General features: G+C 38.4%; 1 protein-coding gene across 2 annotated transcripts in view; it reads left to right on the forward strand.

The window, feature by feature from the left end:
• The window catches only part of LOC122813133 (phosphodiesterase 4D interacting protein), a 1,898,306-nt gene that overhangs the window by 626,524 nt on the left and 1,251,438 nt on the right, over positions 1–20,344 (forward strand). For both annotated transcript variants that reach the window (XM_044085281.1, XM_044085280.1), the window contains exon 4: positions 7,252–7,362. In XM_044085281.1, coding sequence (XP_043941216.1) covers positions 7,252–7,362 — 111 coding nt within the window. The remainder of the gene's footprint in view (positions 1–7,251; positions 7,363–20,344) is intronic.

A 20,344-nucleotide genomic window follows, 5' to 3' on the forward strand; every position in this document is an offset into this window, starting at 1 on the left:
AACATGGTTTTCGTCCTTTCCATAGTACTACTACAGCTTTACTATCCTTTATCGACTCAATTAACAAAAACCGCAACAATAATATTCCTTCTTCAGCCTTCTTCGTTGACCTTTCCAAAGCCTTTGACATGGTCAACCACAAACTTCTCCTCCATCGTCTGAAGTCCCTCTCTTTTGATAACCTAGCCTTAAATTGGTTCGCATCCTATCTGGATAACCGAAAACAGGCTGTACTCTGGCATAACCATCTCTCTGATCTCCTTCCTACCTCTATAGGAGTATAGCCCTCAGGGCTCTATCTTAGGCCCTCTACTATTCTCTATTTTTATAAACGACCTTCACCTAGCCACTCCCCTATCAACTTGCATTCAATATGCAGATGATACAACCATCATATGCTCAGCCCCAACACAGTCTGAACTTTATTCTCTCACACAAAAAACCTTCACAACCTTAGAGCAATGGTTCTCTAACAATTGTCTCCTCCTTAACCCAAAGAAAACCAAACTCCTGATTTTTACACCCACTCTCTTGTCTCCCTCCATTAATTTCTCACTCACAGCTAACAATGGCATCCTTATCTCTCCAGACAATACCACCAAACTTCTAGGTATTACAATTGACAATCAACTAAAATTTGACACGCACATTGACTCTACAATAAAATCAACAAACAGAAAACTAGGTTCTCTCTATAGAATCAAATCTTACCTTACTCCAGAAGCCAAAACTACAATAGCTAGAACCCACTTAATCTCTACCCTATTATACGCCTCCCCTATTTATACAAACCTTTCTAAATATAATCTTAACAAACTAGCTACATCATATAACAATATTGCCAGATTTGCTACAGCCTCTCCATACAGGACTCATCATTGCTCCAATCTTAAAAAACTAGGATGGCTAGAATTACCCAACCTAATACAATTTAATCAACTTATAGTTGCCCATAAAGCCCTTCACCACCCTGACAACACTCCAATGTTCTCCACCCTCATAAAACCCTATGACAATCTGAAGAACCTACGCTCCTCTAACAAAATACTGATTCATACTTCCCTATCTAAGAACTCAGCAGGTGACTCTACATTTTCCAACTCAGTTGGTAAAATGTGGAATCAGCTACCTCAAGACCTCACAAAGCAAATATCACTCCCACTATTTAAAACTAAACTAAAACTATTCTTATCTAATCACTGGCTTTGCTCTGCAACAACCCCAGACTAACCATTTTTTTTACCTCCTTGTTATTTGATTCTTCACACCTACTCTTTTTCTTCTTCTATCTAATCACTCTAAATTATCCTCTACATTATTGGTTCTGTTACTTCATTTCTAATAATGGCATAAAATCACTACTTCTCAACTTCTTACAAAGATGCAATAGAGTAATTAGGTACTTTACTTGTATTTGTCTACTTTACTAGACCACTTACTGTACTCAAATGCTTTTACTTCCTGCTGTAGGTTTAAAGTACATGTTTTTCGATTTTATTTGTATATGTTGATATATTATGGTACATTTTTGTTTATTTTTTACTATAGTAGTTTTGTAGAGGAGCTTTTCTCCACGGGCCTCCACTGAAAATGGACATGTATCCAGTTGGACTAGCCCGGTAAACAAATGTAAAATAAATAAATAAATAAATAATACATTTTGCATTCCTTTTTTTTACTGAGGTGTAGAGATGCTTTATAGAAAGAAGCATATATTAGCAGCCAATTTTAAGACTGATCCATACATACATACATACATACATACATACATGGAGTTAATTCCCTTTTTAAGTGCCCAGAAAGTTGCGAGTGATTTGGCGCCCTCAAGTAGCTCGTGGAAACTCTTCTGAACTATGTTGTACATTCGTGCTTCACCAATGAACGTTAAAATTTGAAAAATAGTCTGTTTTACGAACTAGAAGTAAACTAGGCTTTAAAACAGACATTATTTATTGTCTCAACATTTTTATCCAATTATTTATTTTAAAGTTAAATATTTTAATAAAAAAAAAAAACTTTAACATATTTGCATGATCTAAACTTTGTACCAATCTCACATGCCTCTATATCATACCATCCCTTCCCTACCTTTCTATCTCAACGAGTCATGTCAAAGTAAGAACAAAACTATACACAACTGTTAATCAGTGTTATTTATCAATAATATAACAATTAGATTTACTTTTGAGGTAATTTAAACTCATAAAAGCATTTATAGCGTAGAGAAAGGAGATAGAGAAATATTAAAGAGCAGAGAAAACAATGAGGAAAACAAAGAGTGATAAACATGAAGAGAAATACAGTAAAAAGCAATATAAATTGAATGTTATACATACGCTTAGTTTATTTTAGAGTGTTTCATTTTTTAGTTGAATCTTTGAGAGAACTTGTAACTGCTGTGCTTTTTGAATCCGTTCTTTGTTTCTTTTTCTTGACATCAGTCCAAGAATTTTTCTCCGGAGATCTTTTTAAAGACAAAGATGAAGCCCAGTCCATTCCCTCTGGAATTGTTATGTTATTATTTTTGATAAAAGAAGTTGCCTCTTCTAAATTATTGAAAGTTCTCATTTCGTTTAAGTGGAGGATCTTGATTTTTGCAGGATACACAAGTTGAGCTTTTATTTTATTTTGTTTAAGCAGTTTAACAAGTGGCCATGTTTTCTTCCTCATTTCTAGTCATTATCAAATCCTATTTGATGTTGATTGTATTGTAAAGGACTATTTCTCCACACTGATTTAAGTACAAGTTCTTTATCAATATATGATAAAAATTTTACTACTATTGATCTAGGAGAAGCATTGGGTGAGGAAGACATAGCTTTGCCTATGGCTCTATGAGCCCTTTCTATGCCACTAGATAGCCCTTCTTTTAGGTCCAAAATTTCAGGTAGCCATGAGTTTAAAAATAAAATAATGTACTCAACTTCAGTTTTTTTCTGGAAGACCAAATATTCTGATGTTTGTTCACCTTTCTCTGTTTTCTAGGTCATCTATCTTATTGATAAGCCAGTTGTTCTGCTGTAAAAGGAAACTGCTTTGAATTTCTTCCTCTTTCAGTCCCCCATCTATATCACAGAGAGAAGTCTCGATGTCTGAGATTTTTGTTTGTTGTTGCTGCAATAATTCTCTGAGAACATCAGTTTGTTTTTAACATTTTTCACTTAGATTTTCAAGGTTGTCCTTGAAACCATCCATTTTCAAGGGTAGTTCCTGTAGAGTGGAAGATATCAACTGAATCTCTTTTCTCAAGGGTGTTTCAGAGTATGAATTCTTTGAGTTGCTCATATCCACAAGTAATAGTATTCTCCAGGTTGGTTTGACAGGAAAATATTGAAGAAATGATACCAACATTTATATCCAGTTAGTATAAAGGCTTATCAATAGTATTTGATTGTTTTTATTTGATAATATTAATTTTTTCCTGTTTTTTAAAGCTGATTTTGTGGAGCTCTGAAAAAATGCTGCTACCAGTTGGCCATATAGGCTCCGCCCCCTCTTGATTTTATAATTTGAGTTGAATTAGTACTGTGTCATGTTTTAGCTTATTCATTTACCATGTGTGTAATTGAGTTCAGTTTGCTCAGAGCTTTAGCTTCATCAGGGATAAATTTCCCTGCCGTACGCCCATTTAATGCTGGGTTGGGCTCCAGCATCCCTTATACAATGAATTGGGCAAAGCAGATAAAATGGATAATGAATGAATAAGTCTGATGAAAGTTTCTCTTGCTACGCAAGTCTTCTGGATGTAGTCTTTTTCTGTTGTTCATTTTTCTCTCTCAGTTTTTTGTTGTCTTGTACATGAGAATGGACCAGTCCTGCACAATGACCAGATAAGCAAATCTAACTAAAATGAAAAGTTTAGTCTTACTTCTACAGTCTTGCTCCTCCTAAAAATGGAGAACATCGATATCTGTGCAGTACCTGAGACCTGGTTCAAGGCTCCAGAGAACACCCCTGCAATACCAGGCTTACAACTCTTACCGGTTACCTATCAAAACATCTACGCCTCATAACATCTAAACCCAAAACATCAAGACCATAACATCTAAACTTCAAAACATCTAAAACTCATAACATCGAATCTCAAAACATTGAAAACTACAAAGCAACTATAAATAACATCCTACACACTGTTTACTACGTTTCTGCAGGGGGCCAAGCCCCTCTGCACCCCCCACGCCTCCCGTAAATTAAATATACCAACTCCAAGATCACATTACAGTGGGGAAAAAGTTAATTTCCCAGTAGTAATAGATCTTCAGACATTTATTAACTAGGTAATGAACTGGTTGGCAGATCCTTTTCAGCCATGACCCAGGCGCAGCAGTGCATTACAATATTACCGATGCATATAGATCAACATATGAGCAAAAGTAATAATACTTTTGAGTTTATACAGTTACTGATGATCACAGAATGCCTACTGAGTTAGTATATCAGTCAGAGACATATGATTATTCACAGAGCAATACCAAGTTTCACTTAGTAAGTAGGTACTCCGCTAGCTGCCCTTTACGCATTTTAAGCCTAACTAATTTCCCGCAAAGCTGAAAATCAAACCTTTTACCTTGTGAGATAAATGCCTTAACCATTATGCCAACCCCCCCAACACACATTTCAACTTTCAATTCACATAATGCTGTAACTTTGTATTGTGACCCACAATACACTTCACTTGCCCTGTTTAATTTCCACTAGGGACATTAACTTGATTGTTTTGTTTTTTTTAGTGTGGGAATTTTACTGGGCTACGATTTTATTATTCAGACTCTGAAGCTGCTATTGCCTTTGTATGACAGAAGTGGCAAAGAGTTATAGCCTGTCTCTCTATTTCATATACTGTCAGTGTGTTGTGCAAAGGTTTGTGACTTGTATAACAATCCCTCAGAAAATCTGTCATAAGCACGTGAGAAAGAACAAATGTGGTTTGCAGAAGCATGTTTCAAATAACTAAGTAACACTTCCTAAAGTATCCATCCCAACTGAAATCCTCCTTTACATAGAGAAGGATGCATGGATAACTATGCATAATGCTGTTTTAATTTCCCCAGTCTAATAATATCAGTAACATTCCAGGAGTACACAATGTTTTGCTTCATTGTGTATACCCAACTAGTAATTCTCTGTTAAGGCAAAAACTTTGACTACTACTTGTTTAGCACCTGCATTTGTATCATACTCGGGCAGGCTAGACCTTATAGGTTATGTCAAGAGTTAAAGATCATGTCGAAAGGAATAAAATTAATTTTTCTTTACAGACAAAAAAAGTTTTTCATGCATCTTTATACATGCAAACACTTTTCTGTGTAAAAAGATGAATTTGTTTTGCAGCCTTTAGAAAATTGCAACATTTTAAAAATATCTTTCAAACACAGAAGAGCAAACATATGAATCCATGTTTATGGCATTACTGTTAATGGCCAGGCATGAGGTGTTGATGTCATTGGGTTTCCACTCTTAATTTTCCTGGATTAGTATAGGGTAAGTAATTGTGTACTGGTTAAGTAACTGCCAAACTGTTAAACAATTGATTAATTTTTTTGCCAAACAGTTAATTTAACAGTTTTGGTTTTCTGTCTAGTTTGGGGTATAATATTAGCATATCTGCTTAGATCTGTCTCAGTAATTCTACTGTCTAAGCCCTTCAGTGGGTCATTCTTGTATCATCTATTCTTGGCCTCAATCTGCCACTGTTACAAAGAGGTTAAACTAACAAGCGTCAGCCATTGGGTTTGATACTGAAATGCATTTGTTGTATATGAAGAAGTCACTTAACACCTGAGATCCTGCACTACCTCCTGAAAAGAGGTACTTTTGTGTGCAGTGGTCTCATCCAGGTAAATGAATGCGTTTTTTAATTAGCTCACCTTGGCTCATTTCCATGCTTGGCTTACCTTACCAGGATGCTGTCTACTTACCGTTATCATAAGCTTCTTTCTTTCATGTTCCTCCCCTTCCTTTCTTCCTCCTGTACATCTTTGTGTAATGTCCTTTGAATACCAGTATGCTTTTAATTTGTTGTACATGGCTATACTTGTTCTTTCTCAGTCTCCCAGACTTTCCAGCTGTTCTCATTTTGCCTTTCTCAACTTGCTTTGTAATCCCACGTTTGGTATTTATCATTCCTACATGCTTTCTTTCCACAAGGTGCAATACCACAAGTTCACGGTCCTGTAACAGTTCCCTCATACCTACTCCTTTCACATCCATTCCTGCCATAGTGAATCACACATGTGGCTTGGTCACAGTCCTGCACAGATTTCCATGCATCTTTATCTTCCACATCCACTCCTGCCACAGTGAACCACACATGTGGCCTGGTCACATTCCCACATAGATTCACTTACATTTTTAACTGCCACAAATGTTCCTGCTACAGTCAGCCCCACTGCCACAATCACAGTTCTGTACTAGTTCCCTCACATCTATATCTTCTATAATCATTGGGAAAAACTATAGCTAATCTTCACCTGCAGTGATCAGTCTCTGCTATGGAAAGGAGCTGATAGCCTGTAGGTGCTGCTAACACTAGTTCTAAAGTAATGCCTGATACAGGTTTGCCCCTGCAACTTCAAATGTGGAAATCTTGCAACAGTAACAAAAACAGAGTACAGATGTCCTAACTGCATGCACGTGACTGAACAGTTATCCATACTATTCTCTTGTACTATTATGTTGTATACAGTGGTGTTTTAGATTTCACCTGGCCTATCTACCTTGAGAGTAAATATAGTCCTCCTCCATGTGACTGTTTAAAGGTAAGTAGGAGTGCATGTATATACCCCCCTGCTAGTATTGCCCAGCAGACAGCACTCTGACTGGAACAGGTTAAGCAGATGACTGATTGATTACCACAGCTGCCTTTGCTAAAAGTAAGAGAGGGATGCAAAACTACTTAGCTTGCCTCTAAAAACAGGATCAGCTTACATCACTTGTGCCTGCTGTCTTATAGGCCGTGTGTGTGTGTCAGAATTCCAGAGATATTTCCCTGAGGTAAAAAGGGAAATGCAGCTGCTGTACTATCCACATAATGATCACAATGGCAGAAACATTACTTTGACAGCTTGGGAGCTCCAAGCTTCCCACTATGTTTTATAGTTGTATTTAATTATTTAGTGTGTGAGTTTTGTGTGTGTGTGTAGCTTAGCGCATAGTACACTATGAAGTGAGACTGAGTGGGGGGGAAGGCCAGTGAAAAATGCCCCCCTGCTACTACCCGACATGTCTAACTGTTACCGTACTTTGTCACAGCACCTTACTGATCTGAAGAAAGAAAACTTCAGCCTTAAGCTGCGGATCTACTTCCTGGAGGAGCGTATACAGCAGAAGTATCAAGACAGCAGCGATGAAGTCTACAAAAGAGTAAGTTGTCTCTTCTCTGCATATTTCTGCCCAGCCGAACAGGTCAAGTGAAACATGCCAAAATGTTTTGTCTTAAGAAACAACATGGAATGAACTTTGGCTGTTTAAATGCATAGGACAAGGGTACAAAACCACAGAACATGAAGTACAAGATAAATGTGCAGTTATGTGTGATAAGCAGGTGAAACTGGGAACAAAAATCATAGCTTGCCTAAAGTAATGTGTAGATGCAAATATACCATAAAAAGCAGGAGTCTGCTTTGTGTGTGTGTGTGTGTGTGTGTGTGTGTGTGTGTGTGTGTGTGTGTGTGTGTGTGTGTGTGTGTGTGTGTGTGTGTGTGTGTGTGTGGAATGTATTCATAAGGAATTTGCTGATCATGCACCGAAGATGTAAATTCAGACTTGAAAGAAGGAATACATAAAATTTTAAATTGCAGCATCAAACAAAATGTGCACATGTAGCTTTTGTGGCATTCTAAACCTGCTGGCTAATGTCTGAGAACTGGTATCATATTCTGACGCATCACTGCCTTGTGTGTTTCACCACAGAATGTATTTAAGTTGTTCAGTTGAATACAAGCTTTCAAAATGGACAAGCCAGCTGAAATTTGGCCATATTGCTGTTTTAGAAGGTTTTTAAACAAACTTTTTTTTTCTCTGTGGATTTGTCACCCCAGTACACCTGCACAGAAGGAGATGCGTATTCTGCAGCCCTGTACCTGTATTATAATTAACTCTAGGGTTGTTTTTTGCACAGTAACAGTATTATAGTATATTGAGTACGTCTTCACTGTCAGTGCTTGGTAAGTTGCTGTGTAGGTGGTCCTGTAGGTCCTTAGGTGGTCTCACTAGCCTTGCTACTTCTGACAGACTGTATTCTATGTACCCAGACAGAAGAGTGATACTGGCTGTGTGTATATATATATATATATATATATATATATATATATATATATATATATATATATATATATATATATATATATTGCACTGCGTAGTAATCTTTTTTTTTTCCATCTGCGTCTTGAATAGGCTGGCATTTCATGCCTAGTGTAATCATTGTTACTAACCTCTAAGCAGAGTACAAAGCCAATCTGATGTCCAATAATAATCACCATCATTTCTTTAACTGAGCTGCTGTCATAACAACAGCATTCCTGTTAGAAAATACAGACAGTGGTCGGACAGGAAAGAAAGCCTTTTTTACAGGCAGAAATAAAATGCATAAGGAAAATGGAAACTAGAAATCCTCTCTCTGGCTATAAGGATATAGAAATATTTCCAAATATGTGGGGTAGCAAATAAGAGTGGTGTGAACACTGCATGGTAGTCCAGCTGAATTCTGGGGTGGTACAGAATGACAAACATGGAAGACAGGCCATGATTCTGTGGTGAATTCCTGGGAGCACTGAAGAATGTGTAATACTGAGAGTAGTATAAGCAGAAGGGAGTCCTGGACAATGAGATAAGATTCTGAGAACAGTAAAAAAGAGGTTTCCTAGAGTCGTGGACAGTGGGGTAAGTTTATGGGAACAGTACAAAAAGAAGATTTCCTAGAGCATGGACAAGTGGGGCAAGATTCTGGGAACAGTACAAAGAGAAGGTTTCCTGAATGCTGAATAATGACTGTTAGATGCTGGAAACCATGTTGGGGTGAATTCCTTAGAGAATAACAACACAGTGGAGGCAGGATACTGACTGGGAATGATATATGTTTGAGGTAGGATGCAGGGAATGGTGCAAGGAAGATTTGGTGAGATGATTATAGAGTTATGAAGAGAAGTAATGCTAGGCTGATGTTTGGAGCAGAGAAGTTCAGTGATGGTCAGAGTGTAAGACCAAAATGGTGGTTTGGAATCCATTGAACAGTGCAGGCCTTTGGATGCCTGGAGTGAAACAGGACAACAGTTAAGAGATTTATTTATTTTTATTTTATTTATTTAACATTTGTTGACTGGGAAAGTCCAACTAGGACAGAGCCTATTTTCAGTGGAGGCCCAGGGAGAAATGCTCCAGACACTTATATTTGGAATGTGGGAGGAAACTGGAGCACCTAGAGGAAACCCATGCAAATGCAAGGAGGACATACAGACTCCACACAGAAGGTATCCCAACCAAGAATCGAACCAGAGAACCTCTTGCTGTGAGATGACAACATTAACCACTGCACCACTGTGCCACCATGATGATGTTCCAAATAGTGCAGGAGAATACTTATAAGACATTGGGAGTGATATGTAGAGATAAAAGCAGGATGATGTTGGGAGAAGTGCAGGAGAGGCTGGCTTCTGGGAGCAGTGCATGGCAGTGTATGTAGGGGTATATGGACAAAGCTGCAAAGCTGTGGAAGATAGCATGCTGGGAATGGTGTAAGACAGCAGTGGTAGGATGATGCTGGGAGCAGAACAGATCTGTGGATGGGAAGATGATGCGAGTGGATGGTGGGGTTCCAGGGTGTGATTTAGGAGGGTTGGGTTTCTAGGACCATACAGCAAAGGGTGTATAGTATATGCCTATCAAATCTGCTAGGCATTGTCTGTACTCGTACAAATTTACTAAGGCCTGGAATTATTTACTTACATCTGTCAGGTCAATACCCTCTCTCCCATCTTTCAAAACCTCTCTGAAAGACTTCCTAGGAAAAATCTGGCTCTGTTCTTGCTCAAACCAGAATAAGCTATATCCCTAAATGTGAACAAGTACATTTTCATTCCGTGTACCTCTTTACTGTCCTTTTTTCACTCCCTTACTTCTATCAAATTCTCTTCCTTGACTTTTTCTTAAAATGTACCTTAAACCTGTTTTTTCCTCACTTCATTTTGCAATTCCTATTTGTATTAGACTAGCTTACCTTTAATTTATCTACAAACTGTCTAAAATTTCTCTAAATATTAAATTATTGTCATATAACTTGTATCTATTTTAACCAATGTTTTTATATTGTGTAATTTGTTATAATTATTTAAACATCAGCTATTTTTTTTTTTATTTTATAAGATTGTAAAATTATTTTTCTTAAAATGTTTTGTGATAATTTGGAGATTTGCTCCCTGGGCTTCCGCTGAAAATGTCTTCTACCCAATTGGACTTTCCTAGTAATCAAATGTCAATAAATAAATAATATGCTGTGAGTGGTGCAGGCTGGTTTGGATGGGATGCTGGGAATGGTACAGGGAGGGGATTCCTGGAACTAGTGTTGAGTCATCTATGGTGGGATGGTAGGAGTGGTGTAAGGCATTTAGAGGTACATTGTTGTAAGCAGGACGTAGGATGAACTGCTGAGAGTGATGCAGGACGTTAGACGGGGATACTGGGGACAGTACAGGGATGGGAGCAGGCATACTGGGGACAGTACAGGGATGGGAAAAGGCATACTGGGGACAGTACAGGGATGGGAGCAGGGATACTGGGGACAGTACAGGGATGGGAACAGGGATACTGGGGACAGTACAGGAATGGGAACAGGGATACTGGGGACAGTACAGGGATGGGAGCAGGGATACTGGGGACAGTACAGGGATGGGAGCAGGGATACTGGGGACAGTACAGGGATGGGAGCAGGGATACTGGGGACAGTACAGGGATGGGAACAGGGATACTGGGGACAGTACAGGGATGGGAACAGGGTAGTGAAGTGTGATTGGAAAATATGCTTGGAGTGAGACAGGTAAATGATCCTTAGAGTTGTATGGTGGTAGGTCCCAGGAACCAGTTCAGGGTACTAGATGTTAGGACTGCAGCAGCAGTCCTGGAAGTGTGGATTCCTGGTAGCAGAACAGTGGATGCTCGAAGTTATTTAAGTTAGTACAGGCAGGGTGATACTAGAAATAGTATAGGGGTCTTAAGGTTGAGATGGTCAGACTGGTATGGGGGTCCTAACAGTGCTACAGGATGGGTAGGTTTCTGAGAATATTGCAAGAATGTGGAAAGAGGGGTGATGCTGGCAGCTGTGCAGTGCAGTGGAAATGGAATTCTGGGTGTGCAGTGGAGATGGAATTCTGGGATTGCAGTGGGGGTGCTGAGAACACAGTAGGACAGTAGATGCTGAGACTGGTGTTGGAGATTGGATGAGATGGGATCATGTGATTGATGCAAAACAGTAGAGATAGAATACTGGGGATGGAAATGAGGGTCCTAGGATTAGTATAGGTCAGTAGGTATAGGATGTTCTGAGGTATGGAGCTGGAAGAAAGCACCCTGGGAGCACTGTAAACAGTGGATATAGGGTGTAATTAGTGTGTGAGGTCCTGAGATGAGTTGCTAGGCCAATGGTGATGGATACTGGGAGTCAGGAGCAATACATAGATAAATATATGGCTGAGGATATAAGATTTTGGGAGTGGTGCATGGTATTGCCATTTCCCCATCCTACAAGCCTACCCACAGAGATTGTTTTATGTTGGAGTCTTCCTAAAAACATTAAAAAATACCATATTCCAATCAGGGATCAGCTAATTTGACACTGATTCCTTAAAATGTACAGTACTGGGAAGTAGGTTTCAATATGATTTGAGCATGGGGTTTTCCCTGCCATGTCAGGCTGGAATAGAGGCAGCTTTCTTTAGGAAAAGCTCACACTCTGATTCCCTTAGTACTCCAGCCTTTAGCCCATTAGGAGAAGGAGGAACCTATGGTACTGACTTATAGATGTTACCAAGATCCACAAAAGTTAAACTTGCAGCAGGAAGCAGTTATTTGAGAGGATTTTTCTGTATAACCACATTAGGAACAGGAGACAACTGATATGAAAGCTTTTGTCACCATGGCCCATAGTAGTTAATGTAGCCCAGAGGTGAGGAAAGTATTTATTTAAAGTTTTTAGTGTTTATTAGTCATCTAAGAATACCTAGCATGAAACAGTTGTTTCTCAGTGCTAACTGTGGCACTTTCGTTGGGTTAAATGTCATTATCAGGCCTTTACTCTACATGTGGATGTCTTAGGGATTCAAAGTCGGACTTGCTCTCAACTTAAAATCTGCACTGTCTTATGACTGCAGATTTTTATTTATTTATTTTATTTAACATTTGTTTACCGGGAAAGTCCGACTTGGAACAAAGCAAATTTTCAGTGAAGGCCTGGGGAGAAACACTCCAGACGCATGTCTTTGTAACATGGGAGGAAACCGAAGCACCCAGAAGAAACACACACGAATGCATGGAGGATGTGCAGACTCCGAACAGATTGCACCCCAGCTGGGAGTTAACATGTCAGACAAGGGTTAAGCATTTAGCTAGGATGGGACTGGGGAACAGCAGAGACATGTTTAGAGATCTGGAAATTTACAGTTTAATTTCTCCAAGTCTTTTGGGTTTCTAATACCAAGACGGGAATAGACCCCATTCCTAAGTCAAAGTATGATTAAAGTTCATGAAATTAGTATTATTTCAATCTTTGATGTTAACCAAAATACTCTTTGCAGCATGTGAAATGTGCCCAGAACTGACTCCTCCTGCAAGTCATATGGAGTTACGTGTCGGTAGTATATCTAAATATGACTGTAGAGTCATTTTTATGGATGAGATGCGTAGTAACTATGAACCTGTTGCTGGTTTGACAGCTATTTCTTATTGCAATATTACTAGCTTACCATTTTTCTTTTAATGTAACATGGTCAGTTTATTCTTCAAGGGCAGCAGGCTCTGAATTTGTACTTTTGATACACTGAAATGTTATTTGCCATCAGCAACCTATTCATTAGTTATAGATCTCTTTAATGTGGAATTATTTAGATGACTTTCACTTCCGCAGAGATAGCGTATATTGACTGATATCGGTGGATTGTAATGATAGAAGTTTGAGTGGTCTTTTGTTTTTGAAATGTTCTGTAATGAGTAATTTTGTCCTTATTAGTTCATATGTTTTGTTTTACTGCTTACTGGGAAAATGTTCAAACCTACAAATTTAAGACACTTTAACAAGTGGTGCTGTATTATACAAGGAATATAATTGAATACAATCAGTATGGTACATCATAGAACACATGCATGCATGCTTGATCCAAAAAGTATATGGAAGGGCCTCTGGTTTGAAAACAGCCCAGAGGTAAACTTAATCCACCACTTGCCAGATGCATTTTCATTGAATGTGGGTTTCAAGGGCAGAGAAGCTTACTGTTCATGCTGAGTTTTTGATTGTGAGACTGGTAGCCATTAGCCAAATAAAACAATACAGTGTTTGTACTCTAAACATTGAAATAAAAGTTGTAAATATCTCTAATCATTGTAGAAGGAAAGAAGAAAATAATATGCACACTGACTGGTTTGAACAACGTTTATAGTAATGGGGAGAAATACCCAAGTAGGGGTGTGCTGATCCATTACCTTGCCTAGGACCCTACTTGACCATGATCCAGCTCTTATATATATAATCTCGAAATACTGAAACCCCGAATTTCAGTATTTTGAAATTCTATAGCCGAAAGCTTTAAATCCCAATACCCCAGAACCGCGAAATTTAAAATCGCGAACCTACACTACAGATACACCACACACATACACACAATGTCCCCCCACAATCAAACATACAATCCTACACTACAGACAAGCAGGGGAGGCAAGCCCCCCTGCACCCCCCCATGTGGAGGTCTGTGCCCCCCACACCACCCCTACTTATATATACTAACTCCGAGATCGCACAATCACACACACAAACGTAACTCACACCCACACATTTCATAGCCCCTTGCACACACACATCACAGCCACAACACACACTAATATACACTAAAGCCCCTAAGCAACACTCTTACACATACATACTTACCTGAACTTACAATTATCCATTCACGCACAGCAACACCAGAAGCGCTATTTAAAAATTTCCGAACTTTCGGGATTTTGAATTTCGTACTTCTGGGGGTATGTGATTTAAAGCTTTCGGCGATAGAATTTCAAAATACTGAAATTTGGGATTTCAGTATTTCAAGATTCTATAGTGAACCCATATATATATATATATATATATATATCAAAAAACAACTCACCAGCAACCCCAAAGTAGTTTATACAGAAAACTGAACCCAGTCGGAAGGTATATCCAGTCGAGTATCACACTCAAGATTCACTCCAAGTCTGACGAAGAAAATCCTTGTAACAGTATATCCAGTGTGGTAATATAACCAAAATTCAGCAAAAGACTCCTTTTCAAATGTATAAGAAACTCTTTATTAACGTTAGCGCTTTCGCGGATATTCCGCTTCCTCAGACGTTGCAATTTATTAGATTAATGCCAAAGCTTTAAATACTAAATTTCAAATTTCATCATATCCTGTTAATGAACAACATCATTTCCTGTTAATGGACAACATCATTTCCTGTTAATGAACAACATCATTTCCTGTCATTATTGCATTTTAAAGTTACAAAGATGCATATATAGCATATAAACCAACATATATAAATACTTCAACTATTAAAATATGTAAGTAAAAATAGACATATTAAGACCTATCAAAAATGTATATAACAACATAATTACGATAAATACATTTTCATAAATCTACAAGAATCTATCTAAAAACATAATAGCTAACAGACATGGCACAAGAAATATGCTCTGCCGACAACTTCAAAAAAAAAAAAAAAATGCATAAAAGTACACATACAAAAACAAAAATCTACAATGTGTTCATTCATTCTAAGCAACATTTGAATAGATTAAGGAAATAGAAACATACTCTGTCGGCAACTTCAGGAAGAATGCACCATAAACACACAATCTACAGTGTGTTCATGCATCATAAACATCATTTAAACAAATTAAGAAAGCAAAGATCAAGGCATAATCATTCAGATAGATTAACAGCTATAGGTCTTCAGTTCAAAATGTAGACGTACAATCGACTAAAAAATTCAAAGCATAATTGCTTAGTTTAAACATAGCAATCCTAAAACAGCACCTGATTGAATTAAAGACAGCGATCAAAACAGTCATTTGACTCGATCAACAACTATGGGTCTACAGTTCAAAATATAAATAAAAATATGCAGATAAAAACGCTCAATCGACTGTAAACTCAAAACATAGCTGTTCAGCTTAAACACAGCAATAATTAATTGTAGTCAGATCATCACCATGTCCAATAGCTTCTATATACTAACAACTTAGGACAAAAACTAAAAAGTCAATAGCACAATTATTCAATATAAACATAGCAATGTTATAAAGCTACTGTAGCATACATATTTAACTAGCAAATCTCAGTTTATCAATTTAGTCCATAAAAATTATATCGCACAACTAGCTATATATGTCACTACCTAGTCAAAGACGGCAGAGAGGCCAACGACCTACAATTTCAAAAGCCATCGATATATTTACAAATAGTATAAATAGGAGTCTAGATAACATTTGGTTTATACAGAGCAAGCCTTACAAGACAAATTCAACCAACGCATTCAACCTACATTATATTACACCCTGTCGTGTTCCAATAATAGAATGCGTTACATTACGCCCAACATAACTGCCCAGCGCTCAGTGTGATCGCATCTATTAATGTACTTAGAGACAATGCAGACTATTAACTGTTCACCTATCACTAAAGAACAGCAGCCAAGGCATAGCCTATCAATTAGCAGCTACCAAGTTGACATATGTGCGCATGAAATCAAATATATTTAAAGTGCAGACATAGCATCTCAAAAGATAAAGGAAATTTCAATATATTATTCAACGTTTGGCAGATCTAGATTTAAGCAGCGGTTTTATGGGCACACAATCATTAAGGCCTTTGCCCCGATGGGCTGCCAATCGCAAAATCCATTCACTTTCAGACACCTCAGTGGTATTAACTACATCACCACCTCATATACTGGGTATCTGGATGTGTAACACCTGAAACAGAAAAACATGTTGATTAAACTGGAGCATATGCTTGGCAATAGCACTATATGTTTCTAGCCTATTGAAACAATAGAGGTGATCCCTGATACGCTCTCGCAGAGTTCTATTCGTCTTCCCAACATAGAATACAAAACATGTCTGGCAACAGGCTACATAGACAACGTTCCTTGTATTGCAGTCAGCTTTACATCTAATCTGCCAAAGTCTCCCATCATTGGGATTCCTAAAAATCGGGACGTATCTATATATGGGCATTGAGGGCAGAGACCACATTTGCTAGTACCGTGTTCAAGGGCAGAATTGTTCAGCTTGGTGGTTACAGCTAAGTTTGGAAAACATAGACGTTGTTTCAAATTTTTTGCGTTATTATAGACATAACGTGGACAGTTCCCCACTATCTTCCGTATGTCATCATCTGCTGTCAAGATATTCCAGTTTTCTTGCAATACTTTCTGAATTAGCCCTAAATTCTTTACATATGGTAGAATCAATGGTAGTTGTATATCATCTGCTAGTTGGTCATTTTCTTTATGCCGGATCACTCTATCTGAGTAGTACGGTCTGCCCTTACCAGCCCTAAGTTTCTTCACATCTTCACAAATAGGATCTAAGTCCATTTGCCTGTAGCCTCTGTCGTGAAAATCAGCTTTCAACCTTGTCAATTCAGAATGAAACACGTCATCCTCAGAACAGAGTCGAGAAGTTCTGAGGGCTTGTCCCCTGACTACATTAGTGAATGTCTTGGGATGATGCATACTGTCCGCTTGTAAGAATGATGTCCTGTAGCAGTTTTTCTTGAAGATATTGGTCTTAAATGTATGATCATATCTAGATATTGTCACATCTAAATAATCAATGCATTCGCCTGAATGGGTCATGGTGAACTTAAGGAAGCCATCCAAGTTGTTGATGTGTTGGAAGAAGGATTCAAGGGATGCACTGGTGCCATGCCAAAGGAGAAAGAGGTCGTCGACAAAACGTCTATAAAAGACTATGTTAGAGCAAGTCAACATGACCTCTCTCTCCCAGGCTGCCAGTACAAGATTGGCATAAGTGTTGGCACAACTGGTGCCCATGGCGACACCAGTGCACTGCCGATAATATTCATCGGAAAATACAAAGAAGTTGTTCTCTAGGACAGATTCTAATAGCAAAGACAGAAAATCAGCTTCAGTTGCAGTCAATGTTTCACACAATAATGTCTTGACCATCCCAATGCCACTACTATTGGGGATACAAGTGAACAATGAAACAACATCCATAGTAACCAGCTGTAGTCCCTCAACACTTTCGACACTTTGGACGAAGCTATAGAGATCAGTTAGAAACTGTGCTGTATCTCTCAGTACATAATGAAATCTATTCAAAATCAGTTTCAGCCTTTTATCTAGGTAGATTGACATAGGTTGAGTGGTCCATCCTTCACCCGCTACTATCGGTCTAAACGGAGGTGTTGTTTCATGCTTATGAATCTTAGGCAGTCCATTTATGCATGGTATCCTCGGGTGTTCTACTATAAAATAGTCATACAGATCTTTTGACAAAAGGCCCAAAGATTTACATCCAAGAGCATATTATGTATTCTATCACTTGATTTTTCTATTTCTATCAAAGTTGTAGTCTCATAGGCTTCAGTAGATAGCATGTTCAGCATAGACTCAGGGTAGAACGCCCTGTCCATGACAACTATCAATCCCCCTTTATCGGCCGGTCGAATAATGATATCACTATTGTTTTTCAATGCCGATAGAGCCTCTACTTCAGATGAGTCCATATTATCCATTGAGTCAAAGTCATTTGACCTAAAGTTGTAATATAGATCATTCTCCACAGCTTTAATAAATAATTCCAAATTGGGCATCAGACGGGGATTGATCAGACTTTTCCGTTTGCAGGTGCGCTCACCCTCATTAATGTGATCTTTGAACAGAAACTTTAAGTTAGCATTTCTAACAAATAATCTAATAGCTAGAAGAAATTCACTAATATCAGCATTTTTACTAGGAACAAATGATAGACCCTTATCAAGGACGGAAACCTCTGCCTCAGACAAAGTATGGGCAGAGATATTCCAGACTAACGAGTCTGCCCTCCTCTCTGCTTGTATGTTTGATATTCCATGTTGGTCTCGCGTCGCTTGGCTCCTCTGTCGAAGTCTTGATCTATAGACCTCTTCCTCCCCACCCGTATGAGGAGTGGAATTACTGGAAAATCCTGTTGGTCCAATGCCTTCAATTTATCCAATTGTATCTTGCGTCTTACTACTGTTCCTGCATGATTGGATACTTCAACACCTGATGGTGTCTTCCGAGCCTCAGCAGGAGTAAAATATACCGAAGTAACTGATTTTGGAGACATTATTGTTTCGTTAGATCTATCATGTGCTTCAGTCTCCTCTCTATTTGCACATTCTTCAAGTCGCATCTGTTCAGATCGACTTATCATCGCCGGAGTATTATTCGATGTCCTAATGTTGGATGCATTGGCATTATAGTTAGATTGAGAGGATAAAGACAAATTATTGTTATTGTTCACAGCGTTCTGTCTCAGGGGAGCCATAGTCCTGGGCCATACGAAAACATTATTGCTATCAAAATCTTTTTTATCTCTTAAAAGTTTCTTTTTCTTTTGAGTCAGTAGACTGCTCTCATAGCGTTTAACACGGTCTATCAGTTCATGTAGGAATAAATCAGTCAAGTCAGTATTAATCAGCTCCACAAGCCTCTGCTGTTGTTCCATAATAGCATCCAGTAATTCAAGTTCCTTGGGCTTAAAGAAGTCTATAAGTAATTGCATATAAGCTTTACTGGCTTGTAAATTAATCTTTTGCCATTGCACTAATAAATCAGGGTAAGTGTTACCATACGTGGGCATATTTAATATGCGTAGTCCCCTTGGAACAACATTGTTATGGATACTAGCCTCCATATGATAACGCTGACATTGTAGTCGTTTATACTTAAAGAAATTATTTTCTAGGTCTCTCTTGACTTGTCTTATTAAGATTTCATTGTCTGGATTAACATTCTCGGTTTCAGGCAGCAAAGATTCATCTATGGCCAGTAGCGGATTACTGACTTCATTCAAAATGTATCTCAGCGAGCCAATAGAGCTCGGAGGCTTTTTGCTACCAGTTAGATCAACTTGATCTTTGTCGGACATACCTTCCATAAAAACGACTCGAGATATCAAAAAACAACTCACCAGCAACCCCAAAGTAGTTTATACAGAAAACTGAACCCAGTCGGAAGGTATATCCAGTCGAGTATCACACTCAAGATTCACTCCAAGTCTGACAAAGAAAATCCTTGTAGCAGTATATCCAGTGTGATAATATATCCAAAATTCAGCAAAAGACTCCTTTTCAAATGTATAAGAAACTCTTTATTAACGTTAGCGCTTTCGCAGATAAATATATAAAATGTGTGCATGCAAATATATATATCTACAGAAATAGATGGATATCCCAAGACATTTTAATAAGTAGCATGAAACATGACCTCTCTGGTCCACTAACTGGAGATTTCAGTCGGGTTTTGTGTCCAAGGAACAGAAGATGGGCTACAGTCATTCCCCTACATAAAAGTGGTCCAACCACTGATCTGGGTAACTACAGGCCCATAAGTCTTACCAGCCTCATATGTAAGGCCATGGAAAGAATCATCATGGACATGATGAATGAGGACATAGGTAATCTGCAAATGCTGTACCCATCAAAGTTTGGCTTTGCTATGAGAAGGTCATGCCTATTAAATCTGGTGGACTTTTTTGAGAGGGTCACCAAAGCATTGAATGAAGGTTAGACTGTGCACACAGCTTACCTCGACCTGGCTAAGGCTTTTGATACAATACCCCACTCAGGCATTATAGACAAGCTCACTAATTTAGGTATAAACCCTTTTTATCACCCACTGGATAGCTAACTGGCTCACTGATAGGACCCAGGAGGTCAAAATAGGTGAGGCTACCTTCAACAAGAGGTCAGTCACTATTGGAGCCCCTCATGGCTCAGTACTGGGTCTGTTCCTTTTTGGCATCTATTTCTCTGAAATGGAAGCAAATGCTGAAGGTTTATGGTGAGTATGTTTGCAGATGATTGCAAACTGGGGGTTATCATCAACTCCCCTGTAGACAGTA

This window comes from Protopterus annectens, chromosome 10.part0 (genome assembly GCF_019279795.1).
Source record: "Protopterus annectens isolate FY-2018-M chromosome 10.part0, PAN1.0, whole genome shotgun sequence".
NCBI classification, from domain to species: domain Eukaryota; kingdom Metazoa; phylum Chordata; order Ceratodontiformes; family Protopteridae; genus Protopterus; species Protopterus annectens.